General features: G+C 39.4%; 2 protein-coding genes across 9 annotated transcripts in view; one reads left to right on the top strand and one right to left on the bottom strand.

The window, feature by feature from the left end:
• Positions 1–2378, top strand: part of GTF2A1L (general transcription factor IIA subunit 1 like) — a 63752-nt gene extending 61374 nt beyond the window's left edge. For all 7 annotated transcript variants that reach the window (XM_032652044.1, XM_032652043.1, XM_032652045.1 and 4 more), the window contains one exon: positions 2180–2378. In XM_032652044.1, coding sequence (XP_032507935.1) covers positions 2180–2287 — 108 coding nt within the window. In that variant the 3' untranslated portion in view covers positions 2288–2378. The remainder of the gene's footprint in view (positions 1–2179) is intronic.
• A 6584-nt stretch (positions 2379–8962) lies between these two features.
• The window catches only part of LHCGR (luteinizing hormone/choriogonadotropin receptor), a 63807-nt gene continuing 46731 nt past the window's right edge, over positions 8963–26038 (bottom strand). The window contains exons 10-11 of one of the 2 annotated variants that reach the window (XM_032652794.1): positions 23080–23160; positions 8963–10234 (exon numbers count right to left, since the gene is read on the bottom strand). In XM_032652794.1, coding sequence (XP_032508685.1) covers positions 9082–10234; positions 23080–23160 — 1234 coding nt within the window. In that variant the 3' untranslated portion in view covers positions 8963–9081. The remainder of the gene's footprint in view (positions 10235–23079; positions 23161–26038) is intronic. The other variant, XM_032652795.1, reaches the window with a different exon arrangement.

Consider the following 26038-nt stretch of genomic DNA (forward strand, 5'->3'; position numbering starts at 1 on the left):
TCACCAAGAGAGTGAATATCAACAGAAAGAAGAGTCCTGGTACACTCTAAAATTGAGAGGTAAGAGAGAGAAGGAGGAATCAAAGGAGTGGCCAAAGGGTCATGCGGAAAGCCAGGAATGTTCTAGAAGCCAAGTAAGGAAAATATTTCAGAGGATATATTGAATGGTGCCAGTAGATCAAGTATTTAAAAAATTTTTTCCTTATTATGTTATCTCTTTTGTTGCTGTGGTAAACGGGCTCTTTATATCTTCTAACTGTTGCTTATATATCAGTATTTGAAGGCAATGAATTTCAGTTTATTAATTTTGTATCAATACTGAATTCTTATTTAGTCATTTTAAATTGATTATCTTAGGTTTTTCAGACATCCAGTCATTGCATCTGCAAATTTATTTCATCTCTTCCAATATTTATCTCTGTAGTTCTTTCTTCTCGTCTAATTGTATTGGCTAGTACCTCTAGAGTGAAAAGTTGGTTAAGAGTGGGTATTCTTGTCTATGTCCCGACTTGAGCGGGAGTACTTTTAGGGTTTCCGCACTAAGCAGTAAGTCATGGCTTTTGGGTTGAGGTAGGGGTATGTGTGTGTGTGTATGTTTGTAGGGCATAGTCTTTCTTATTTTAGTTTAAAAGAAAAAATCTGTAATGCATGAGTTTTATCAAAAGCTTTTCAACATCACTGAAGATGATTATATTATTTGTCTCCTTAGGTCTAGTAATATAGTGTTTGTACTAGTAAATTCCTAATTTTGAACCATTGTTGCATTTCTAGAATAATGTAGTCACTAGATAAAGCTACTGGGATGAGTTGTTGCCGCTGCTTCTACCATTGTTCTTTTCCTAATTCGGGCCAGATTTTATCATCTTTGTTAAGGATTCTGTTGTCACTGTTGTGTTCCCCGAGACTTAAGATAAGTGCAAGTGGAAATTTGGAAGTCAAACTCAGAAAAGAAATTTTCTGTCGCCAGGCCATTTCCCCCACACACAAATAGAGGGTTTATCCTTTGTATTTTCTTATGCTTCACAAAATGCATCCAAATACTAGTCACAGGCTTTTCTTCCTTGATTTGACTATTTGCAATCAACACCTAGGTTTAATTTTTGCCCTTAATTTCAGATCATATATTTCTACATTTTTAAAATAGTCACTTGTGGTCTACCCAGAAGTAACAATGATTGTATGATTTCTTACCTCTTAAGGTAGTAGGATTTTCTGGTTTTAATTTTGTTATCAGGCTGATTTACTGAATCCAAAGAATAGCTAATAGAATCTGATAGATTATAAGTTGTATTTTCAGACCTTGCTCAGTGCGTTATTGTGACTTTCTTCTTAGAAATGAAACACCACTATTTTTTCATTCCGGATAATATTAACTACATCCTCTCTTGTTTATTCCTTTGCAGACATAGTGAACTTTTTGCTTTTCTTGAGCAACCCAGGCATGCCCCTCCTTAGGACTTCTGTTCCCTTTGTCTGGAATGCTCTCTAGTCAATATCTTCTTTTTAAGTCTTTGCTCAAATGTTACTTCACAAGTCAGGCCCACCCTGACTCTTCTATTTAAAATTCTAACCCCACCTCTGTGTTTGTGATATTCCTTTTCCAGATCTATTTTTCATAACACTTAACCACCTTTTAATATTCTGTATAGTTTACGTGTTTATTAAGTTTGTTTCTCCCATCCTTACTAAAATGTAACCTCTTCAAAGACAGGAATTTTTTTTCCTGTTCTAAAAAATTATATCTATATTTTCCTTTTTAAAAAGCTAATATAGGGCTTCCCTGGTGGCGCAGTGGTTGAGAGTCCGCCTGACGATGCAGGGGACATGGGTTCGTGCCCCGGTCCGGGAGGATCCCACATGCCGCGGAGTGGCTGGGCCCGTGAGCCATGGCCGCTGAGCCTGCGCGTCCGGAGCCTGTGCTCCGCAACGGGAGAAGCCACAACAGTGAGAGGCCCACGTACCGCAAAAAAAAAAAAAAAAAAAGCTAATATAGATCTCCAGTGCCTAAAACAATACCTGACACATAGGAACTGAATGAATGAATGAACTATCTTGAGGAGGGTCTTATTTATAAAGAACTCCCATTTAGGGTCAGAATAATCCCATGGGATATGCAAAGAAATGTAAATGATCCTTTAACTTCTAAATTTAATTAATTTAGGCTGTTTTTCTCCCTCCAGATTCATCGAAGCAAGAACAAATGGAAATTCTATTTGAAAGATGGTATTATGTGTTTTGGAGGGAGAGACTATGTATTTGCAAAAGCCGTTGGTGATGCAGAGTGGTAAAACTGATGAGCTCAGTACATCATTAAGATCAGTGGGACTATATCACATGTTGTTCACTGCATGGAATTTAATAAAATTATAATTCAGATGCAAATACAAATATACAGTTTTACATTTCTTTCATTTTACATTTCAAACTGTTTTAACAGGTTTTTATTTTTTAACCCCCATTGTCTATACCATTACAAAGCGTAGATGTATCGGGTGTGATGTAGCATGAAAAAATGTCATATTTCTTTAATTTTGAAGTAAAATTTAAATCAGACTCCAGTTCCCCTTCATGGTGAAGTCAGTATCAATTATTAGATTGGGGCTGGTGTTCTTCCCACCTCTCACCAAACCGTGTTACAAAAGACCCTGGAGACTAACACAATATTGTAAAGCAGCTATACTCCAATTAAAAAATAATCATATTTGAAAAAAAAAAGGATCCTGGAGAGTCTTATAAGTAGCAGGATTTTAAGAAGGCTTCTCTGGATCTTCGGTCTACGCTTATCACCAGCAGTATGCTGATTGTGCAAGCCCAGGTGGTTCCTTGGAGGCAGATGCCTCGGTTGAGCTCATACTAAACATGAAAATAGTTGCCGAGGCCAGGATCCCTAGAGCCAAGGATGAGCCTTTCTGGGTCTATCATGTGGCCAGGCATTCTTCTTTGTACCTGCTATTTCCCTGGGGAACTGTAGGGAGTGGGTTAGGTTCCCATTCTAATTCTTGTTACTTTATACTTCTGTCCTCTTCCCTCTTTCCCTATTTTTTTTTTCTATTTTTCTTACCGTTGAAGACCCCTTTGCAGAGTCTTTACCCCTCAAAGATACTGTCTCTCTTCTTTCTTCCTAACAGGGAATTCCCTCATTGAGTTTAGGTTTTCTAAAACAAAAGTCAAGAAGAGACGTTCTGTTTAGAAACCTTCTGCTTAGGTGAGAATCTCATTTGAAAAGAGAAGACCTGGATAACTCTTAAGACCAGGGAGAGAAAACAAAATGTAAAATGCAAATAGCACCGTTTTCCTACACCAATGAAAATAAAGCATATTAGTAACCTATTCTGTAATACTCTTTTCCTTGGTAGACTCAAATTCCTCAAAGGAACGTTTTGTCCATCATTCTGCTTCTTTTAGTGGGTGGAGTACACATGGTATCCAAGTCTAGGATCCCTGTTTTGGCCCTGAATGGTGTTCGCCAGAGTAGTAATTCTCTCACAAAAAGCAGTTCTGGGATTGAGTGGGTTATGGTCTGTGAAAGCTCCTTGAGAGTTAGGTACCTGGATCTGGCTGGTCACAGGGTGAATTCCCCATTTGTTTTTCAGAGGCAACCCCACTTGGAGGGTTTAATTTATTCCAACACTTGTTTTGTTCTACCCAAGGGACTCAGCTACTGTTAGGTCTTCTCAAAATCTGGATAAATCTTATCTGGGTCATGGACAACATGAGTGGGACACTGTCTTTGGCCTAAAGTTGGCAACTGCATGAGGATTCAGTTAGTACTAGTGAGTGAGCTGGTCCCCTCTCCAGATTCTCCAGCTATGCCTTCTTCATCCTCAGAGTGACTGTCCACCACCACCACTGCTATTCCAAATCCTTTTCCGTCTCTTGAGAACTCCCAGGAACTATGGGTTCCCTCATGGATGTTGCCTACCATGAAATGTTCATCTTTTCTACATGGGAGGCAAATGAGGGCACTTATTCTTTGTGTCATTGCTGAAATGTACCCCCTCCAGTGTTGAGGAGGGGGTACACTTTCTATTCTTCTTCCTGCTTTTTTTTTCCCAGGCTCACCGGGTCACCCTGTGTTAACTGCTGAATTTGTTGACAAGGTGCATTCACTTGGAAATTGGGGTTTAATGTGCTGGTTTAAGTGTTTGGGAGAGGCAATAATAGTTTCTAAAATTCCTTTCCTCCTCTCCACTGTGAATTTTAAATTCTCACTTTGCTTTAGTGATTAAAAAAAAATTATATCACAAATACTACTATATTGCCATTTTTATTTATGTGGTACATTTTATCAGAGAAAAAAAGTCACTGTCCTATTTGTGTGTCCCTCCTATATTTGATTCTATTCTGTTACATTACAGAAAACTTTTTGATGGTATTGGCCCACTAAGTTGATTTCACTACCTACTGATGGGTCATGACTCACAGTTAAAAATATTTTTAGCCCATGTGCCAAAGATAAAGTGAGACAAATCTTAATCCATTTTGAAAGAGTAGATTGTACTTTAAGTCCTGCAGGTTGGTGGAGTTTACCTGAGACTTGGCTTTAATGTGATACTACTTTTACTTTCAGGAACCTCTTTATCATGTCCAAGCTTAACATTTCTTGTTGCATATTTTAACAAAATATCATATAGTAAGTTATATGTCCTTATAAATACAATAACTTGGCAAAGGTCATCCTACATCATGTTATAGGTGGTGAATGTCTCTGTGAAAGAAGTTAGTTTGTTGTGTTAAATGAAATTTATGTAAGTATCATGTATAGTAATTTCCTAACGCAAACTTTTTCTCATGCATGCATCCTGCAGTGCTTTTTTAACATACTTTCCACCTCTCCCTGTAGGCTAAGAAGATCTTGAGTTTGCACAGTCTCTTAGGGACTGACCAACTGACCTTGCCTGGATTACCTTCTTTACCTATTTTATTCAGTGTGCTATAATATGTGTAAAAGATTATCTGTTACAGCTCAGACTTCATAGGGCAATGAGATTCCAGTTCTGGCTGAGGCACTCAGTTGAAGTCATTTAAGTTGTGTAGCCAAACTAATAACTTAGAATGAATAGCAAAGGTTAATTGGGTGGCGAGCAGGGGAATTTAGTGGGGGAATTTCTTTTGACTCTTGTTAGTAGGTTAATGCCGTGCTGTTTTTCACGTAAATATACTCTGAGCTAGGTGGAAATTTTACTATTTGTAACTAGAAAGCTAAATTATAAATTGGTAGCTCGTGGTAATAACTCTTAGGAAGTGACTTGATATTAATAAAAATATTGCACATTTTGAAGAAAAGATTCTTTCCAATTGTGAACACATTTATTGAAATCTTAGTGACATAAAGATTCTTAATTTACACGTGGGCTTATTAATACATTTTTGAGGAAACTAAAACCAGGCCCTTTATAGCAAATGTTACAACATTTGGACAAAATGCCTTTCAAAAATATTTTGTAAGTTTAGATGAGCTACTCCAAATTAACTCTTTTTAGTCATTTTGCAACCTACAAGTGATAACGTCAAATGTGGTAAAAAAAAAAAAAAATGATAGAAATATAAATTTCTTGAGCATTTGATGTTTTTATGATTTATGTATGAGAGATTATACAGATTAGGAACATACACACTTTCTGTGAGACCATCTCATAAGGAAAATGCTTCTTAACAAGGATTGTTTTATATTTCAGTTATAAAAGTGAATCAGCTAAAAATATTAATCACCTCATGTGCAAGACTAGGATAGATATAGTAGGAGAAATGAAGAAGTAGGAGATGAGTATATCACTAAAGGAATTTATAAGGTAGGTGAAATAAGAGATATACATGTAAAGATAATACCAGCAGTGTAGAACAAAAAATATGTGATACAGATGACAGGTACTAAAGAAGTCTAAAGAGATAAACCATTGTGGGTTACATATTTATTATTTATGCCCTGCTTTATTTGAAGTAAAGGCAGTGTCTTGACTATAGTGGATTAGGGAGGGAGTGGATTAAGAAGAATTTGATAAGATAAACCTGTAGCTGGGGTCTTAAAGAATGCAGGAGGAGGACAGGTAAGGAAGAAGGTATGCCAGATGGTAAGAGTGGCACAGGCACCAGCATGGAGATGCATAGCTAGGGAAAAGTAATTGGAACAACTTGTTTCATGTAAAAAAACAGGAGATAAAGTGAGCAAACTTGAGGGTGGATTCTGGAGCTCTTTGAATGTTAGGCTAGGAGCTAAAATTTATAGGTAATGGTGAGCTGCTCAGAATTTTTGGCAGGTGTGTAATAAGATGAGATAGCACTTTAGGATGATTAATCAGTGGTGGTGGGGATGCGAGCATGGACATGGGAAAGGTTGGATATGAATAAAAATGAGGGAGGTGTAGTAATACTCCAGAGGTAAGGGGAAATGGCCTGAGATGTGGGCATGGTGGTAGGGAAGCAAAATAAAGAACTGATGTGGAAGACAATTGAAAGGAATAATTAGTGAATGTAAGGATGTGAGAATGAGGAAGACAGTACACTATGACTCTATATGTTAAAACTTAAATTATAATGTAGAAAATAAAGATCAGTATTTGTGGAAAAGGCTGTAAAAGTTGTTTTCAGAGTATGGGTACAAGTACCTTAGGCTCAAACAATAATTAAGAGTTCATAATTTAAAGTTTCTCCACAAGGTTATATTTTATTTCTTCTTTTGTTTTACGTTCTGTTTTCCTTGCTTAGTTGTTTTGGTTCTGTGATTGATTGTGAATCAAAAAGTTTATTGTGTGTGTATACAGCAACATGACTAATTAGCGTTCTCTCATATCATTGAGACAAATTCTAGAACGCTGGCTTACAAGAGAGAGGACTGCATTTGAGTAAAGACAAGTAACTAGTTGTGGAGTAGAAAAGTCAGAAATATAAAAAACACATTACAGAGAAGAGATTTTATAAAGTTTATACTTTTTTATCTATTTTGAATTATTTTACAAAATGGCATAATGATTGAAAGCAGACTCAATGTTTGGAGAGTCTAGTTATGCCTACACATTTATTTAATAAATGCCAAAGCAGAGCTAAAAACTGGAAATAGGCCAGATATCCACTGATAAGAAAATGGAAAACAGTGTTATATTCATACAGTGGGATACTATTCACCAATGAAAAAGGAATGAACTACTAATTCAAGCAGCAGCAGTGATGAATAGCAAAAACGTTGTATTGAGTCAAAGAGCCTTACACAGAAGAGTATAAACTGTATGATTCTATTTATATGAAGTTCTAGAGCAGACAAGAATTAATCTATGGGGGAAAAAATCATAACCATTATTACCCCTGTAGGGTAGGGGTGAGGGGTTAATTAAGAAGGGGCATGAGGAAACTTTCTGGGGTGAGTGTTCTATATCTTCATGGAGGTTTTGGGTGTCTATCTTTCTCAAAATGCATTAGATGGTATGCTTACGATTTGTCCATTTCACCATATGTAAATTTTACCTTAAAAATGTAGACAAATACTAAACTTTGGTTAATGATAAGCATGCTGAAGCGTTTAAAGGCTGACAGTTACTGAGGTCTGCAACTTAAAATGCATCAGGAATGGATGGATAAATACTGGTAGATAGTTATATAGGTATGTTATGAAACCAATATAGTAAAATGTTGAATCTAAGTGTACAGGTGTGCACACACAATTATTTCAACTTTTCTTGTGTTGGAAAATGTTGGGGGAAATTGAAAGAACTTTGAACACATATTAAACCTTTAGATGACTATGATTTACCAGTATGGGAGGCAGTAGAACACAGTGGTTAAGAGGCTGGGGTCCTGAATCAGAACTTTGAGTTTGAATCCCATTAGTTGAATCTTTTATTAGTTTTGAGAACTTGGGAAAATTGTAATAGGTTTTCCTCTATTATAAAATGTGAATAATATCTTCATCATAGAGTTTTATGAAGATTAAATGGGTTAAATTATATAAAATACTTATCAACATGTTTGGCATATAATAAACTTTCATTAAGTTACTTTAAAGTGTCAGAAGAACTTACAAAAAACACTGCAATTAAAACCATAATTTCGTTGTACTATAAGAGTCAATTCTGATAAATAAAAATACCTTTAGCAAATATTGGATGTATTTTTCTATACCCTCAAAGATAGAAATGATGAAAGTTAAGCATTTAAAAATATTTAAATACTTTCTTTTACTTCCATAAAAGATAGGGCCTTAGAAAGAAAAAAAAATTTTTTTTCCCTTATTGATTTTATAACTTCAGTGTAATTCAGCACATTTGTTGGATACTATTGCCGAGATCCTGAGCTAGGAGACGGAAACAAAATTGAGACAGGGTTCCTACCCACAAGGAGTTTACAGTATACTGTTTAATGCTTCATTGCTCTTTAGAGACCAAACACCAAACCAACAGGCTGAAATGTGCCTTCAGATGCTCACTTTACTTTAAATAGTAGAACCTAGATGGGATAGATAAACATCTTTAGGACAGCACTATCCAATAGAACTTTCTGTGATGATGAAACTGTTCTGTGTATGTGCTGTCTAATAGGGTAACCACTGATCATGTGTGGCTATTGAGCATTTGACATGGGGCTAGTGCAACTGAGAAACTACATTTTTAATTTCATTTTAATTTAGCTACATGTGTCTGGTGGGTACCAGATTGAACAGTGCATCTCTAGAGTGTATTTCTCAAGCTATCTGATGAAAAGAACAAGTTATTTTAAACTTCAAATGTTATGGACTAACATTTTTATAAAATGCAATAAAAACTATTGCAATGACAAAATGAGAAAAAATTAAAGACATGCAAAATATCACCTCATTTTAAAAATATTAGATTCAACCGACATAAAATTACTCTGCCAAAATTGCTGTAAAAGTTTCTAAACACTCTCAACTTCTGTATGGTTATGTGCCAGTGACGCATAGTTTTTAGACTGGCAATGGTCATAGACCACACTTTGAGCTAGGAAGAGGTCTTTTTTTGCCTAATGTGCCTAACATAATTTCCTGAAATCAGCTCTTTGTTAAAATTACTGGTACAGATAATTTTTTAACATATTTAAGTATAATTCAGTAATGTGGTTACTGATATAACAGTTAACACTCCTTACAGCAAGTCTTGTCCAGGACCGCTGAATATTGACATTGTAATGTGGTCACTTTCAGGGTAGACTGGGAAGGCTTATTTGATCCAGTGAAGCCATTTTTGCAGTTGGAGGTATAAGCTGAAAAATCCTTCCTCCTATAAAGTTCAGCTCGATATTTACAGCAGCCAAATTTGCTCAGCAACAGAAAGAAATCCCTTCGGAATGCCTTTGTGAAAATTGCGTACAGAAACGGATTGGCACACGAATTGACAGGATAAAAAAGAACCAGTAAAACCTTAGAGTTGGTTACTGTAATAAGGGGCACTTTGAAGGCAGCTGAGATGGCAAAGAAAGAGATTGGTGCCATGCAGGTGAAATCGGTGAAGATGAGGACTGCCATTTTCTTAGCAATCTTTGTATCTTTGTTAGTAGCCATCAGGTCCGGATTTTGAACTGCAAAATAAATTTTAATGTAGCAAGCACAGATGATGATGAAGGCCACCACATTGAACATCAGCATGGTTAATATGTAGACCTGTGAGAGAGTGGTTTCCACATCCATGGGGAGGCAAATGCTGACCTTCATGTAACTGCTGACACCCACAAGAGGCAACATGGCGATTAGAGTAGAAAAGAGCCATCCTCCAAGCATAATCGGAATAGCATGTTTTAATCGCAGCTTTTGGTCCAGCTGAATAGCATAGGTGATGGTGTGCCATCTTTCTAGTGTGATGACTGTGAGGGTGTAGACGGAAAGTTCACTCGCAAATACGGTGAAGAAGCCAGCAGCGCTACATCCACTCCCTGTCTGCCAATCTATGGCATGGTTATAATACTGGCCTTTGGTTTGGGCATCAACTGAGGCAATGAGTAGCAGGTAGAGCCCCATGCAGAAGTCTGCAAAGGAGAGGTTGCACATGAGAAAGCGGGGCACTGTCAGTTTATAACGACTGGTCAGGAGAACAAAGAGGACAGTCACATTTCCCGTGATGGCTAAAATATTAATCAGCCAAATCAGTACTCTAAGGAAGTCATAGCCCATAATATCTTCACAGGGATTAAAAGCATCTGGTTCAGGAGCACATTGGAGTGTCTTGGGTAAGCAGAAACCATAGTCATAATCCCAGCCACTCAGTTCGCTCTCAGCAAAGATGGCAGAATAACTGTAAGAAGAATAGTTTGGCTCAATGTAAACTTAGACTTTTTATGATTCTGGGTATTGAAAATATTCAGCAATCATCCGTAGTGTTTTTTTAAGGGAAATAAACAAAAAGCAAACAAAGTCACAACAGCCTTAGTCTTACATTTATTTATCTGAGAACTCGGAATTGATGTAGGATTTCCTTAAGAAGGGAATGAAAAGCCATTTAGACTTTTTTTTTAATATGTAGATTTTACACAATGATGCAAAGACTTAATGAAGCTGTTTGCAGAGGATGATTTTCTTTGGAAAACAAATCTAGAGACATAATCTTGTTTGCTCAATGTAAAAGAACCCTTTCTTGACATTTTATTAACTATTTATCTCCTTTAGTTGTCAACCAAACTGTTACCAAGCTGTCTGTCTGTAGTAGAACACAAATGGGATTGGAAGGCTCACATCGTTAAAGATCACCAGCTACTGAAGGACATGCTTGCACTTAAGTCCCTGGCTAGTCAGATAGGCCAGTTGAGAAATAGAAACCAAGGGTAGGTTGCTCGATAGAAATTTAGGAGCAGAGGAAGAATAGAGTCATGAACAATAGGAAGAAATAGTTTTAAATAGATATTTCTTACAGTATGAGTCAAATTCAGAGAGTGGATTGAAGAGGGGCTCTGTCCCTAGAGAAGGAATAGTCTCACCTCCGCCACTCCCTTACTCCCAACCACACTGACTACTGCTTGAGTTCAGATTTTCATTTTCTCTTAAGGGACAATTACATTAGTTTTCTTCCTGGCATCCTTCCTCTAGTTTTAGCCCTCTTCTAGTGCATCTGTATATTCCTTCTGTATGGCCTTTCTTACGCACAAATATATTAATTCAAACATTTCCTAGATTCTCATTGGCTAGGGGATAAACTCCAGACTCCTTGTGATGACCTCTAAGTCTCTCCTTGATCTTCGTCCTTTCTCCTTCTCCAGTCTCATTTCTAAGAAGCAGTCGTGCTGCACAGTGCAGGACATGGGCTCTAAAGCAAGACTGCCTGGGTTCCAGCTTTTACTGGCTGTGTAAACCTGGGAGAGTTATTTTAACATCTCTGTACCTCAGATTCTTCATTTGCCAAGTAGGGATAATAATCATACCTCCCTCATTAGGGTTGTGCTAAGGATTAAATGTATTAACACATGTAGATTGTTCAGGATAATGCCTGACACCTATCAAGTGCTCAGTGACTGTTAGAGATTCTCATAATTATCTCTTGCAAATCCCCTGTGCAACCAACCCTTTGGTCACATGAAACGACATGTGGCTCTCAGAATAAGTTCTACTGTTTCATCCCTTTGAGTGTGCTGTTTCTTCTTCCCTTTCTTTCCTCATTTCTCTGGAGAATTCCTCCTGATCTTCAAAGATAAGCATCTCTATGAAGCCTTTCCTCTACACCTCTAAGGAGTTTATCACCCCTTCTCTCAGCCATGACTGCACTTAAGTACTATTGTAATTCTCAAACTAGATTGCCATTATGTGATGATGCATGTCTTCTTTCATAGTCTGTGAGGCTATTCTTTAATAGCCTTGAAGTCAGGGGATTAGGTCTTATTTATGTCTAAAATCTCAGTGCCTCACATAGTTTTAGCTCAATAAATGTTGAGCTATCCATTCAATAAATGTTTGTGGAATGAATAAACCAGGGTGATGCTGGCTTGGAAAGGAATTGAGAGGATACAGAGACAATGAATGATACAGTATGATGCATGTAGGCTTAACAAATTTTCTCTTTGCCCACAGTCGGCTAATACAATCTTGGGAGGTGGAGAAAGGGGCATAATTTTTCTGTCAGGGCCATTACAAATATGTATTTCACCTTAGAGTTCCTCACACATTAAAAGAGCATTTTTCTCTAGTCTTAAAACTTAGCTTCTCATTTTCTGTAGAAGGAAGTGTGTACCTAATACAGTGAGTGGATAAAATGATATATTTGAGCAATACAATTACCTAAGGGAAGAAACACATTTAAAAAAAAAAAAATGGAAAAGAAATCTATGACTGGGGACTCCAAAAACGTGCTAGCATATCATAGAAACCACACTGGAACTGGAGAAGTACTGCTGCCACACACAGGAGACCGCATACGAACCTCACTTGTTTTATTATTAAATGTAAGTAGCACAGTTTGTCCTCATTCACATCAGCATAATTACCTAATTTTTAAATCTTTAAAGAGATATGGTGGTTATAAGAATGATGAGAGAAAATAGGTTTTTTTCTTACCATTGGCAAGGTCCTTAAAGACCAGCTCATTGAACCCTTCATTTTATTGGTAAGGAGACCAAGATTAAAGGAGGTAAGTGACTTGCCTCAGGTCCCTCAGCACTAGGCACTAGTGGCAATGCTAGGTCTTCCTATGCATAGTCCAGGGGCCTTTCTTCTACTTCACTATCTCTCAGTCAGTATTTTTCAAGGTGTGGTCCTTGGACCACCTGCATCAGAATCACCAGAGTCTTTGTTACAATGAAGATTCCTGGCTTTACTTCAGACCCTGAATCTAACTCTCCAGGGACAGGGCCCAGGAATCTGCATTTTAAGCAAGTTCCCCAGATGATTCCTACAAAATAATAGCCTTTATATTTAATCAGATGAAAACTTCCCAACTATTGCCGCTTTAATTTCCCTTACTACTTTCCCCTTGTTAGAACTACTTCAGCTGCTATTAGAAGCACTAATTCAAAGCCACTAAAAATTCTGCCATGATTTCTGAATAAACTTGTATCACTGAGAGGTCAAACATGTTCCCTTGGATTTCCCTGGTGGCGCAGTGGTTAAGAATCCGCCTGCCAATGCAGGGGACGCGGCTTTGAGCCCCGGTCTGGGAAGATCCCACATGCTGCAGAGCAACTAAGCCTGTGGGCCACAACTACCGAGCCTGCACTCTAGAGCCTGTGAGCCACAACTACTGAGCCCGCATGCCACAACTACTGACACCTGCGCGCCTAGAGCCCGCGCTCCGCGACAAGAGAAGCCACCACAATGAGAAGCCCGCGCACCGCAATGAAGAGTAGCCCCCGCTCGCTGCAACTAGAGAAAGCCTGTGCGCAGCAACGAAGACCCAACACAGCCAAAAATAGATAAATAAATTTTAAAAAAAAAGTTCCCTTTCCCATTCCCCTGGTCCCTTGCTCTTTCTTGTTTTGCCCTACTGGGCACACGTCTAGCAATTCTTCTCCTTGGTGATTTGTCTTCAGACCAAAAACCTACCTGCTGCTACTTAACGTGTCCTGGGATGGCTCCTGAGGGCAACAACATGACTGTTGACAAAACCCAGCATGGAGCTGTCTTTAGTACTGAAGGCTGTGCAGGGAGTGTGAATGGACTTGGATGGGCTTAGCAATATTGAATCAGAGGAAGGAGAAGCAGTAGCACCATTGCTCCAGTTACAATCAACAGGCAGGAGAAAAGACAGGGATTTTAGGAGGACAGTGGGGCCAACCATAGCAGTAAGGGCACCGTAATACCTTGGGAAGAGCAGATAAAATTTAGAGGCTGGCTCTAGAATTTCTAAACTCCAGGGACTCGGGAATAGCAATCTGGTGGGAAGGGAAGGAAGGGGACTTATCACACAAGATGCTTTCACAGGGAACACGCTCTTTTTACTTAGATTATGTGTTAATTTCAGGTAGTTTTGGGGATGCTGAAGATTAGAGGACTTGTTTTAAAACAGTGTTAGCATAGTAAACTCAAGGTTGGATGCTCAGTTTGAATGGCATGGAGTGGTAGGGGCTGATGGTTACTGAGACTGAAGTAAGTCTCCCCTTCCCCCATAACACCCCTTGATGGTACCATTGACTCTACCCAGAAGTGGTTTCCTATTAATGAGAAAAAAAAAAAAAGCCATATGGTTGCAAAAGAGTTATGTGGAAGGTGATGATGGAGAGTGTATTGAGAGAAGCGTAGGAATGGTGAGGAAAAGGAACGCTCGAGGATAGTTGGTGTCAGACCTAAATGAAGGAAAAAAGAAAAGAAGAATACAGGCTATAATATAAGGTACCCTCGATGCTGTCACAATCTTTAAAAGCTCCCTTCGCTCTCATGGTTCTGAAAGCCAAATGATATTTCTGCTGTCCCTTACAGTTAAGGAAAAAAGTCTCAAAAAAGGTAAGTACTGCCCAGGGATACCTAGTGTTATAGGAACATTAATGCCAACAATTCATATCCATGGGACTTCCCTGGTGGTCCAATGGTTAAGACTTTGCCTTCCAATGCAGGGGGTATGGGGTTGATCCCTGGTCGAGGAGCTAAGATCCCACATGCCTCGTGGCCAAAAATCAAAACATAAAACAGAAGCAATATTGAAACAAATTCAATAAAGACTTTAAAAATGGTCCACATCAAAAAAAAAAAAATCTTAAAAAAAAAAGAATTCATATCCAACTCTGAGGAGCTCCGAAGCCCAGGATCCTCCTATCATATTACCCTGCTGACTCTATATATCTTGCAGATTGATAGGAAAAAAGAGAAAAGAAAAGAAAAGAAAAAGATGTAGAGGAGGGAATAGAGATTGGCAAGGTATCTTAGAAGGGCATCTGGTTTTGTAGCCTGAAGGACATGGGGGAGGGGATGGGAATGGAAGGGAAATAATAAAACTTCTAAATTGCAGTAAATGTGGCATAGGGACACTGGGATTATCTTTTGAGGCATGCTCTTTTACATTTTAAGGTATGTGAAGTGCCAAAGCAGCTGAAAAATGTTGAAAAAAATCAGTTAGTAGAATAGAAGTGGAACTCCTGTCTAGTGTGTGTCAGTGATAGCGTTAAGTCTGAATAATTCTAAGCTCCAGAGCATAATGATCAAGGTGGCCCAAGTCTCCTTGAAGGGAAGCGGCTACTTGTAGAAGCTGTGCCTGCAATCAGTTAATCTTTGTGGAATGCTGACCACATGACTAGTGAAAATCCTTACAAATGAGGCTATCATTAAAAAAGCTCTTAGTGACATCAAAATACCTGCAAATAAAATTTTAATTCCTGAAGAGAATTTAATGTAACTGTAGCATGAATATGTTTTGGTTTTTTTGTTTTTTTTGCTGTACGCGGGCCTCTCACTGTTGTGGCCTCTCCCGTTGCGGAGCACAGGCTCCAGACGTGCAGGCTCAGCGGCCATGGCTCACGGGCCCAGCCGCTCCGCGGCCTGTGGGATCCTCCCGGACCAGGGCACGAACCCGTGTCCCCTGCACCGGCAGGCAGACTCTCAGCCACTGCGCCACCAGGGAAGCCCTAGGTATATTTTTTTAAAGTATTTATTTTTAACCAGTTGAAAGAGATAATTGATCAACTGGATGCCACTTGCAAAAAAACACACAAAAGAATCCCCATTTTAAAACTATAAAAAATGCTTTGCAAACATGCCCCCAACCAAGACTTTTATCAAAAGAAAATCCTTGGGGGGAGACCTTCAAGATGGCAGAGGGGTAAGACATGGAGATCACCTTCCTCCCCACAAATACGTCAGAAATACATCTACGTGTGGAAAAACTCCTACAGAACACCTATTGAATGCTGGCAGAAGACCTCAGGCTTCCCAAAAGGCAAGAAACTCCCCCACGTACCTGGGTAGGGCAAAAGAAAAAAGAAAAAACAGAGACAAAGAATAGGGATGGGACCTGCACCTCTGGGAGGGAGCTGTGAAGGAGGAAAAGTTTCCACACACTAGGAAGCCCCTTCGTGGGCGGAGACGGGGTGGTGGCGGAGGGGGGGAAGCTTCAGAGCCACGGAGGAATGCATAGCAACAGGGGTGCAGAGGGCAAAGCAGAGAGATTCCCACACAGAGGATCGGTGCCGACCAGCACTCACCAGCCTGAGAGACTTGTCTGCTCACCTGCTGGGGTGGGTGTGGGCTGGGAGCTGAGGCTCGGGCTTCCGAGGTCAGATCCCAGGGAGAGGACTGGGGTTGGCTGTGTGAACACAGCCTGAAGGGGACTAGCATGCCACAGCTAGCCGGGAGGGAGTCCAGGAAAAAGCCTGGAACTGCCTAAGAGACAAGAGACCATTGTTTCGGGGTGCGCAAGGAGAGCGGATTCGGAGTACCACCTAAAGGAGCTCCAGAGACGGGCACGAGCCGCGGCTATCAGCGTGGACATCAGAGACAGGCATGAGACGCTAAGGCTGCTTCTGCAGCCACCAAGAAGCCTGTGTGCAAACACAGGTCACTATCCACACCACCGCTTCTGGGAGCCTGTGCAGCCCACCACAGCCAGGGTCCCGTGATCCAGAAATGACTTCCCCGGGAGAACACACAGCGCACCTCAGGCTGTTGCAACATCACGTCGGCCTCTGCCACCACAGGCTCACCCCGCATTCCATACCCCTCCCTCCCCCTGGCCTGAGTGAGCCAGAGCCTCCTAGTCAGTGTTCCTTTAACCCCCTCCTGTCTGGACGAAGAACAGACACCAGAGGGTGACCTACATGCAGAGGCGGGGCAAAATCCAAAGCTGAACCCCAAGAGCTGTGCGAACAAAGAAGAGAAAGGGAAATTTCTCTGGGCAGCCTCAGGAGCAGTGGATTAAATCTCCACAATCAACTTGATGTACCCTGCATCTCTGGAATACCTGAATAGGCAATGAATCATCCCAAAATTGAGCCAGTGGACTTTGGGATCAACTGAAGACTTGGGGTTTGCTTTCTGCATCTAATTTGTTTCTGGTTTTATGTTTATCTCAGTCTGGTATTTAGAGCTTATTATCATTGAAGATTTGTTTATGGATTTGGTTGCTCTCTTCCTTTACTTTTTTATATGTATATATATATATTTTTTCCTCCTTTTTCTCTTTTTGTGAGTGTTTATATGTATGCTTCTTTGTGTGATTTTGTCTGTATAGGTTTGCTTTTACCATTTGTCCTAGTGTTCCATCTTTGTTTTTTGTTTTTTATTTTTGTGGTATGTGGGTCTGTCACTGTTGTGGCCTCTCCTGCTGCGGAGCACAGGCTCCGGACGCTCAGGCTTAGCAGCCATGGCTCATGGGCCTAGCCGCTCCATGGCATGTGGGATCCTCCTGGACCAGGGAACAAACCCGTGTCCCCTGCATCGGCAGGCGGACTCCCAGCCACTGTGCCACCAGGGAAGCCCCATCTGTCCTTTTTTTTAAGTATAGTTTTTAGTGCTTGTTATCATTGGTGGATTTGTTTACTGGTTAGGTTTCTCTCTTCTTTCTTTTCTTTCTTTTTATTACTTTTTTATTTTAATAATATTTTTTAATTTTAATAACTTTATTTTTTCTTTTTCTTTCTTTCTTTCTTTTTTTTCTCCCTTTTATCTGAGGCGTGTGGCTGACAGGATCTTGGGGCTCCGGCTGGGTGTCAGGCCTGAGCCTCTGAGGTGGGAGAGCCGAGTTCGGGACATTGGTCCACCAGAGACCTCCCGGCCCCACGTAATATCAATCCGGGAGAGCACTCCCAGAGATCTCTGTATCAATGCTAAGACCCAGCCCCACTTAACGACCAGCAAGCTCTAGTGCTGGACATCCTATGCCAAACAACTAGCAAGACAGGGACACAACCCCACCCATTAGCAGAGAGGCTGCCTACAATCATACTAAGTTCACAGAAGCCCCAAAACACACCACCGGACACTGTCTTGCCCACCAGAAAGACAAGATCCAGCCTTATCCACCAGAACACAGGCACCAGTCTCCTCCACCAGAAAGCCTACACAACCTACAGAACCAAACTAACCCACTGGGGGCAGACACCAAAAACAACGGGAACTGCAAACCTGCAGCCTGCGAAAAGGAGACCCCAAACACAGTAAGTTAAGCAAAATAGGAAGACAGAGAAATATACAGCAGATGAAGAAGCAAGGTAAAAACCCATCAGACCAAACGAAGAGGAAATAGGCAGTCCACCTGAAAAAGAATTCAGAGTAATGATAGTAAAGATGATGGGAAAATCTTGGAAATAGAATAGAGAAAATACAAGAAATGTTTAACAAGGACCTAGAAGAACTAAAGAGCAAACAAACAATGATGAACAATACAATAAATGAAATTTAAAATTCTCTAGAATGAGTCAATTGCAGAATAACTGAGGCAGAAAAATGGATAAGTGACCGGGAAGATAAAATAGTGGAAATAACTACCACAGAGCAGAATAAAGAAAAAAGAAAGAAAAGAATTGAGGACAGTCTTAGAGACCTCTGGGACAACATTAAATACACCAACATTCATATTATAGGGGTCCCAGAAGAAGAAGAGAAAAAGAAAGAGAGAAAATATTTGAAGAGATTATAATTGAAAACTTCTCTAATATGGGAAAGGAAACAGTCAAGTCCAGGTAGCAAGAGAGTCACAGGCAGGGTAAATCCAAGGAGAAACACACCAAGACACATATTAATCAAACTATCAAAAGTTAAATACAAAGAAACAATATTAAAAGCAGCAAGGGAAAAACAACAAATAATATACAAGGGAATCCCCATAAGGTTAACAGCTGATCTTTCAGCAGAAACACTGCAAGCCAGAAGGGTGTGGCAGGACATATTTAAAGTGATGAAAGGGAAAAACCTACATCCAAGATTACTCTACCCAGCAAGGATCTCATTCAGATTTGACAGAGAAATTAAAACCCTTACAGATAAGCAAAAGCTAAGAGAATTCAGCACCACCAAGCCAGCTTTACAACAAATGCTAAAGGAACTTCTCTAGGCAGGAAAAACAAGAGAAGGAAAAGACCTACAATAACAAACCCAAAACAATTAAGAAAATGGTCATAGGAACATACGTATTGATAACTACCTTAAATGTAAATGGATTAAATGTTCCTACCAAACGACATAGACTGGCTGAATGGATACAAAAACAAGACCTGTATTTATGCTGTCTACAAGAGACCCACTTCAGACCTAGGGACACATACAGACTGAAAGTGAGGGGATGGAAAAAGATAGTCATGCAAGTGGAAATCAAAAGAAAGCTGGAGGAGCAATTCTCATATCAGACAAAGTAGACTTTAAAACAAAGACTATTACGAGAGACAAAGAAGGACACTACATCATGATCAAGGGATCAATCCAAGAAGAATATATAACAATTGTAAAAATTTATGAACCCAACATAGGAGCACCTCAATACATAAGGCAAATGCTAACAGTCATAAAAGGGGAAATCGACAGTAACACCATCATAGTAGGGGACTTTAACACCCCACTTTCACCAGTGGACAGATCATCCAAAATGAAAATAAATAAGGAAACACAAGCTTTAAATGATACATTAAACAAGATGGATTTCATTGATATTTATAGGACATTCCATACAAAACCAACAGAATAGAGTCCCTTCTCAAGTGATCATGGAACATTCTCCAGAATAGATCATATCTTGGGTCACAGATCAAGCCTTGGTAAATTTAAGAATATTGAAATTGTATCAAGTATCTTTTCCGACCACAACGCTAGGAGACTGGATATCAATTACAGGAAAAAAAATCTGTAAAAAATACAAACACATGGAGACTAAACAATATGCTGCTAAATAACCAAGAGATCACTGAAGAAATCAAAGAGGAAATCAAAAAATACCTAGAAACAAATGACAATGAAAACACGATGACCCAAAACCTATGGGATGCAGCAAAAGCAGTTCTAAGAGGGAAGTTTATAGCAATACAATCCTACCTCAAGAAACATCTCAAATTAACCTAACCTTGCACCTAAAGCAATTAGAGAAAGAAGAACAAAAGCACCCCCAAAGTTAGCAGAAGGAAAGAAATCATAAAGATCAGATCAGAAATAAATGAAAAAGAAATGAAGGAAATGATAGCAAAGATCAATAAAAGTAAAATCTGGTTCCTTGAGAAGATAAACAAAATTGATAAACCATTAGCCAGACTCATGAAGAAAAAAAGGGAGAAGACTCAAATCAATAGAATTAGAAGTGAAAAGGAGAAGTAGCAACTGACACTGCAGAAATACAAAGGATTATGAGAGATTACTACAAGCAACTATATGCCAATAAAATGGACAGCCTGGAAGAAATGGACAAATTCTTAGGAAAGCACAACCTTCCGAGACTGAACCAAGAAGAAATAGAAAATATAAACAGACCAATCACAAGCAGTGGAATTGATACTGTGATTAATAATTTTCAAACAAACAAAAGCCCAGGACCAGATGGCTTCACAGGCAAATTCTATCAAACATTTAGAGAAGAGCTAACACTTATCCTTCTCAAACTCTTCCAAAATACAGCAGAGGGAGGAACACTCCTAAACTCATTCTACTAGGCTACCATCACCCTGATACCAAAACCAGACAAAGATGTCACAAAAAAAGAAAACTACAGGCCAATATCACTGATGAACATAGATGCAAAAATCCTCAACAAAATACTAGCACACAGAATCCAACAGCACATTAAAAGCATCATACACCATGATCCAGTGGGGTTTATCCCAGGAATGCAGGGATTCTTCAATATATGCAAATCAATCAATGTGATAAACCATATTAACATATTGAAGGAGAAAAACCATATGATCAAATTGAAGGAGCAAAACCATATGATCATCTCAATAGATACAGGAAAAGCTTTTTACAAAATTCAACACCCATTTATGATAAAAACTCTCCAGAAAGTAGGCATAGAGGGAACTTACCTCAACATAATAAAGCCCATATATGACAAACCCACAGCCAACATCGTTCTCAATGGTGAAAAACTGAAACCATTTCCACTAAGATCAGGAACAAAATAAGGTTGCCCACTCTCACCACTAGTATTCAACATAGTTTTGGAAGTTTTAGCCACAGCAATCAGAGAGGAAAAAGAAATAAAAGGAATCCAAATAGGAAAAGAAGAAGTAAAACTGTGCAAATAGGAAAAGAAGAAATAAAACTTTTCCAAATAGGAAAAGAAGTAAAACTGTCATTGCAGATGACATGATACTATACATAGAGAATCCTGAAGATGCTACCAGAAAACTACTAGAGCTAATCAATGAATTCGGTAACGTATCATGATACAAAATTAATGCACAGAAATCTCTTGCATTCCACTGCCAATTACCACTGCAACAAAAAGAATAAAATACCTAGCAATAAACCTATCAAACTATGAATGACATTTTTCACAGAAGTAGAACAAAAAATTTTACAATTTGTATGGAAACACAAAAGACCACGAATAGCCAAAGCAATCTTGAGAAAGAGAAATGGAGCTGGAGGAATCAGGCTCCCTGATTTCAGACTGTACTACAAAGCTATAGTAATCAAGACCATATGGTACTGGCACAGAAACAGAAATAGAGATCAATGGAACAGGATAGAAAGCCCAGAGATAAAATCATGCCCATATGGTCACCTTATCTTTGATAAAGGAGGCAAGAATATACAATGGAGAAAAGACAGCCTCTTCGATAAGTGGTGCTGGGAAAACTGGACAGGTACATGTAAAAGAATGAAATTGGAATACTTCCTAACACCATACACAAAAATAAACTCAAAGTTGATTAAAGACCTAAATGTATGGACAGACACTATAAAACTCTTAGAGGAAAACATAGGTACAGCACTCTATGTCATAAATCACAGCAAGATCCTTTTGACCCACCTCCTAGAGAAATGGAAATAAAAACAAAAATAAACAAATGGGACCTAATGAAACTTAAAAGCTTTTGTACAGCAAGGGAAACCATAAACAAGACGAAAAGGCAACCCTCAGAATGGGAGAAAATATTTGCAAACAAAGCAACTGACAAAGGATTAATCTCCAAGATATACAAGCAGCTCATGCAGCTCAATATCAAAAAAACAAACTACCCAATCCAAAAATGAGCCGGAGACCTAAATCGACATTTCTCCAACAAAGACATACAGATTGCCAACAAACACATGAAAGGATGCTCAACATCACTAATCATTAGAGAAATGAAAGTCAAAACTACAATGAGGTATCACCTCACACCAGTCAGAGTGGCCATTATCAAAAAGTCTACAAACGATAAATACTGGAGAGGGTGTGGAGAAAAGGGAACCCTCTTGCACTGTTGGTGGGAATGTAAATTGATACAGCCACTATGCAGAACAGTATGGAGGTTCCTTTAAAAACTAAAAATAGGACTATCATATGACCCCGCCATCCCACTACTGGGAATATACCCTGAGAAAATCATAGTTCAAAAAGAGTCATGTACCACAATGTTCATTGTAGCTCTATTTACAATAGCCAGGACATGGAAACACCCTAAGTGTCCATCGACAGATGAATGGATAAAGAAGATGTGGCACTTATGTACACTGGAATATTACTCCGCCATAAAGGGAAACGAAACTGAGTTATTTGTATTGAGGTGGATGGACCTAGAGACTGTCATACGGAGTGAAGTAAGTTGGAAAGAGAAAAACGAATACCGTATGCTAACATATATATATGGAATCTAAAAAAAAAATGTTTTGAAGAACATAGGGGCAGGACAGGAATAGAGACACAGAGGTAGAGAATGGACTTGAGGACACGGGGAGGGGGAAGGGTAAGCTGGGTCGAAGTGAGAGAGTGGCATGGACATATATACACTACCAAATGTAAAATAGATAGCTAGTGGGAAGCAGTCACATAGCACAGAGAGATCAGCTCGGTGTTTTGTGACCACTTAGAGGGGTGGGATAGGGAGGGTGGGAGGGAGATGTAAGAGGGAGAGGATATGGAGATATATGTATACGTATAGCTGATTCACTTTGTTATACAGCAGAAACTAACACTCCATTGTAAAGCAATTATACCCCAATAAAGATGTTATATATAAAAAAGAAATCTTTGGCACTGATAATAATAAGATGCACGCAGAATGAGACATGGCTTCCCGAGTTTCTTTGCATGCAAATACTTACAGTGTTTCATTATTTGGTCTCCTTGCTGTGCTTTCACATTGTTTGGAAAAGTTTTTAAAAATGGAAAATGAAAAATTCTGCCTGAAAGAGGTAAAAACAAACAACCACAGTTGAGCTTTTGGTTTTTAAACTAAACCTGATCATGTCTATTTATGCTTTGTTCATCCAAATTCTCTACTTATTACATCAGCCTCGTGTTCTGCACCATTGTCCTATCTGAAACGCTTCCTGGGAGAGAGTAAAGGCTTCTGAATTATCATTAGCGTGCTTCCAGCTTAGATAAGGTGCTTTTGAATGCTAAGTTTTTTGTGTGGGCTCTGGAGATGAAAAAAACTTAAATGTATCACATTGAATCATGGAGTTTTCAATGCTCATTTAAAGCTATCTTCGTGGTGTATTAAGGTTTGCTCCTCACTGCTCTCCTCACCGCACCGGCCTCGACGAACAAATAACCATTCAAAATTCATGGCTTTGAATTACAACTGGGAATCTCTTTTGTAAAGATTTGAAGATTCTGGACCTGACATTATGATGTGAATTTTCTGCTTTTTTGGATTATGTGCAGAAATATAATGTGGGTGCTCCCTATTCATTCATGTTTCCCTCTAAGAAATTTAGCCTATGGAAAGGGGCAAATGTCAAGAAATTAAAAGAAGGCTGTACTTCTATTATTCCTAAGATGAAACCAAAGGGAGGAACAAAGGAAAACTGGGTGAAGAAATAGCGGGAAGGAGAGCAGGCTGTGCGAACCTCAGCCTTTCCTGAGGAGGAAGGAGAAATGAGGCAATCCAGAATGCATATTTCTGTGTATTATTCTTCTCCAGGATGAACAAGACAGTTCCTTTGTGTAAAAGCAGGAAGGTGGAGAATATATAAGAACTATCTGAGCTTCTGGACTCACTTTCAAAAATTAATCAGCTTGTTACTTTGCATGAGAGATAGAGGGAGTGAGAGAGAGAGATTGTGTGTGTGTTCGATGCTGGCTCTGTATCTGATACTTAGAGACACTCTGTGTGAACCAATCTACAGTTAACAGGAAATGTGGTTGTTCTTGGCCTTCAGATAATAGCACTGGGTTCTGTCTACTGTATCTTTTTTGAAATATTAATCATAGATACCAAGGAGAGTTTGGGGGCCATCTGCCTAGGCAGCTGTGTGCGTTATCCACACAGCAGCTGCAGGGCAGAGGGGTGACCCAGAGTTTGCACAAACAGTCCACTGACCCAGCTTCAGGCTCTCCATCCTCACTAACATCCAAGGTTTCTAGCTTTAGAGATAGAGAGGGAGTCAGTTGAAGCTTGTAATTCCAATCAAGAGAACCTCTGTGTGACTGCATTCCCATCTCACTTTGATACTGGCCCACAATTGCATAATGCTGTTTGTTTGTTTTCTTAACCCGGAGGTTGTAGTCTCTTTCATCTACTGAAATAAAAAAACCCTGAACTAAAGTTTTAACATGTCAGTAATTTCAGAAGTGATGTGACCTCTTTGCCACAAAAGTGGAGGTGACCAGAATCAGCTTTATCATAAACCGGCATCTGTATCCTTTGTTTTAGTTGTTCTCTCACCAGCCTTGCTCACTTCCAGCCCATCCTCCACCTTGCTGCCAGAGTGATACTTTACAAAAGCAAATCTGAGTAATTCTGTTTTGAATTCTTCAGTGGTTCCCCGTCCTCTAAACAACTTGGCCTGGTACTCAGAGCCCATCATAGCCCGCTTCTCCCTGGTCTCCTCTCCTCACTCATCCTCCTCCATGTAACCATAAGTCTTCTTGTTTCAGTTTTTCTGAATGACTTTCATCCCACTGTCTCTTGCCTTTGTGCCTTCACACAAGCTATTCCATCTTCTTGGTATGCTTTTCCCCACACGTGTCTAGCTAACTCCTGTCTGTTCTTCAGGGCTCAGCAGAAGTCACTTCCTCAGGAAGCCTTCCATAAGCCCTGCTGCCATTTAGAAATTCTCCCTCTGTTCTCCCAGAGTACTCTGTTCTGTTCTCAGCTCTATCATAACATTTGTTTTCTTGGACTTAAATATTGGCTGTCATGTGTGTTGTCCCCAGACAGCTGCCTATGACTCTGATGGTTGGGATGAGCTCTTACTCATCTTTGTATCTTCAGACTTTTGCATAGCGTTTGGAACACGGCGAGTACTCAGTTAATATTCTTTGAAGCGCAGTTAATAGCGCATAGCTCTCTGAGCACAGTGAGTGGTCTGTCTTCTTGGTTACCTCAAAAGCTTCAGGTAGAACTGCACCTACCTATGCAAGGCACAAAGTAGGTGTATGATGATAACACGTGCTGGTTGATTAATTATAAATAGGTTGATTCTAAGACAGTGACATTCTAGTGTCCCTCTCTTAGTGCCTCATCTAATTAATTGATTGACAATATCTGCTTAGGCTGTATAATATCCTTTTAGGGTGACGTTTTTCCAACTGTGAGTTGTGACCCATTAGTGGGTCATGAAAACAATAAGTAAATCAAGACTAGCATCAAAAGCAGAAAACATGAAATAAAATAGACAAGAGAATATCAGTGGATCACATGTAAAACAGTTAAGTAGTGCTTTGTTTTGTTTCAGTTACATGTGTCGTGTTTACTGGGTTGCAATGTAAAAACAGTATTTCTTAGTATGCATTTCAGTGAGAAAGAAAAAAAGTCCGGAGAACAGTGCTTTAAGGAAAGAATGAAATCCTTCACACCCTGCCATTCCATTCTGGATTGAAATGAATTAGTTGAATCAGAAAGATGTCCCCCACTGATCGCAAACCAGCCAGGAGCTTGTGCCTTTTCTGTCCCCACACTAAGCTAATCCTTAGGGGGCTAGGAATCTGTTCTGTAATGGAAGATAGTCTTCTGTTGGGAGAGAAATAGCTTGAGAAAACAAGAAAAAAACCAAACACTGGAAACCTTCTATAGTGTTTTCTTTTCTTTTTTTTTTTAACTAAGGATTAAGTCAT

This window comes from Phocoena sinus, chromosome 13 (genome assembly GCF_008692025.1).
Source record: "Phocoena sinus isolate mPhoSin1 chromosome 13, mPhoSin1.pri, whole genome shotgun sequence".
In the NCBI taxonomy this organism is placed as follows: Eukaryota; Metazoa; Chordata; class Mammalia; order Artiodactyla; family Phocoenidae; genus Phocoena; species Phocoena sinus.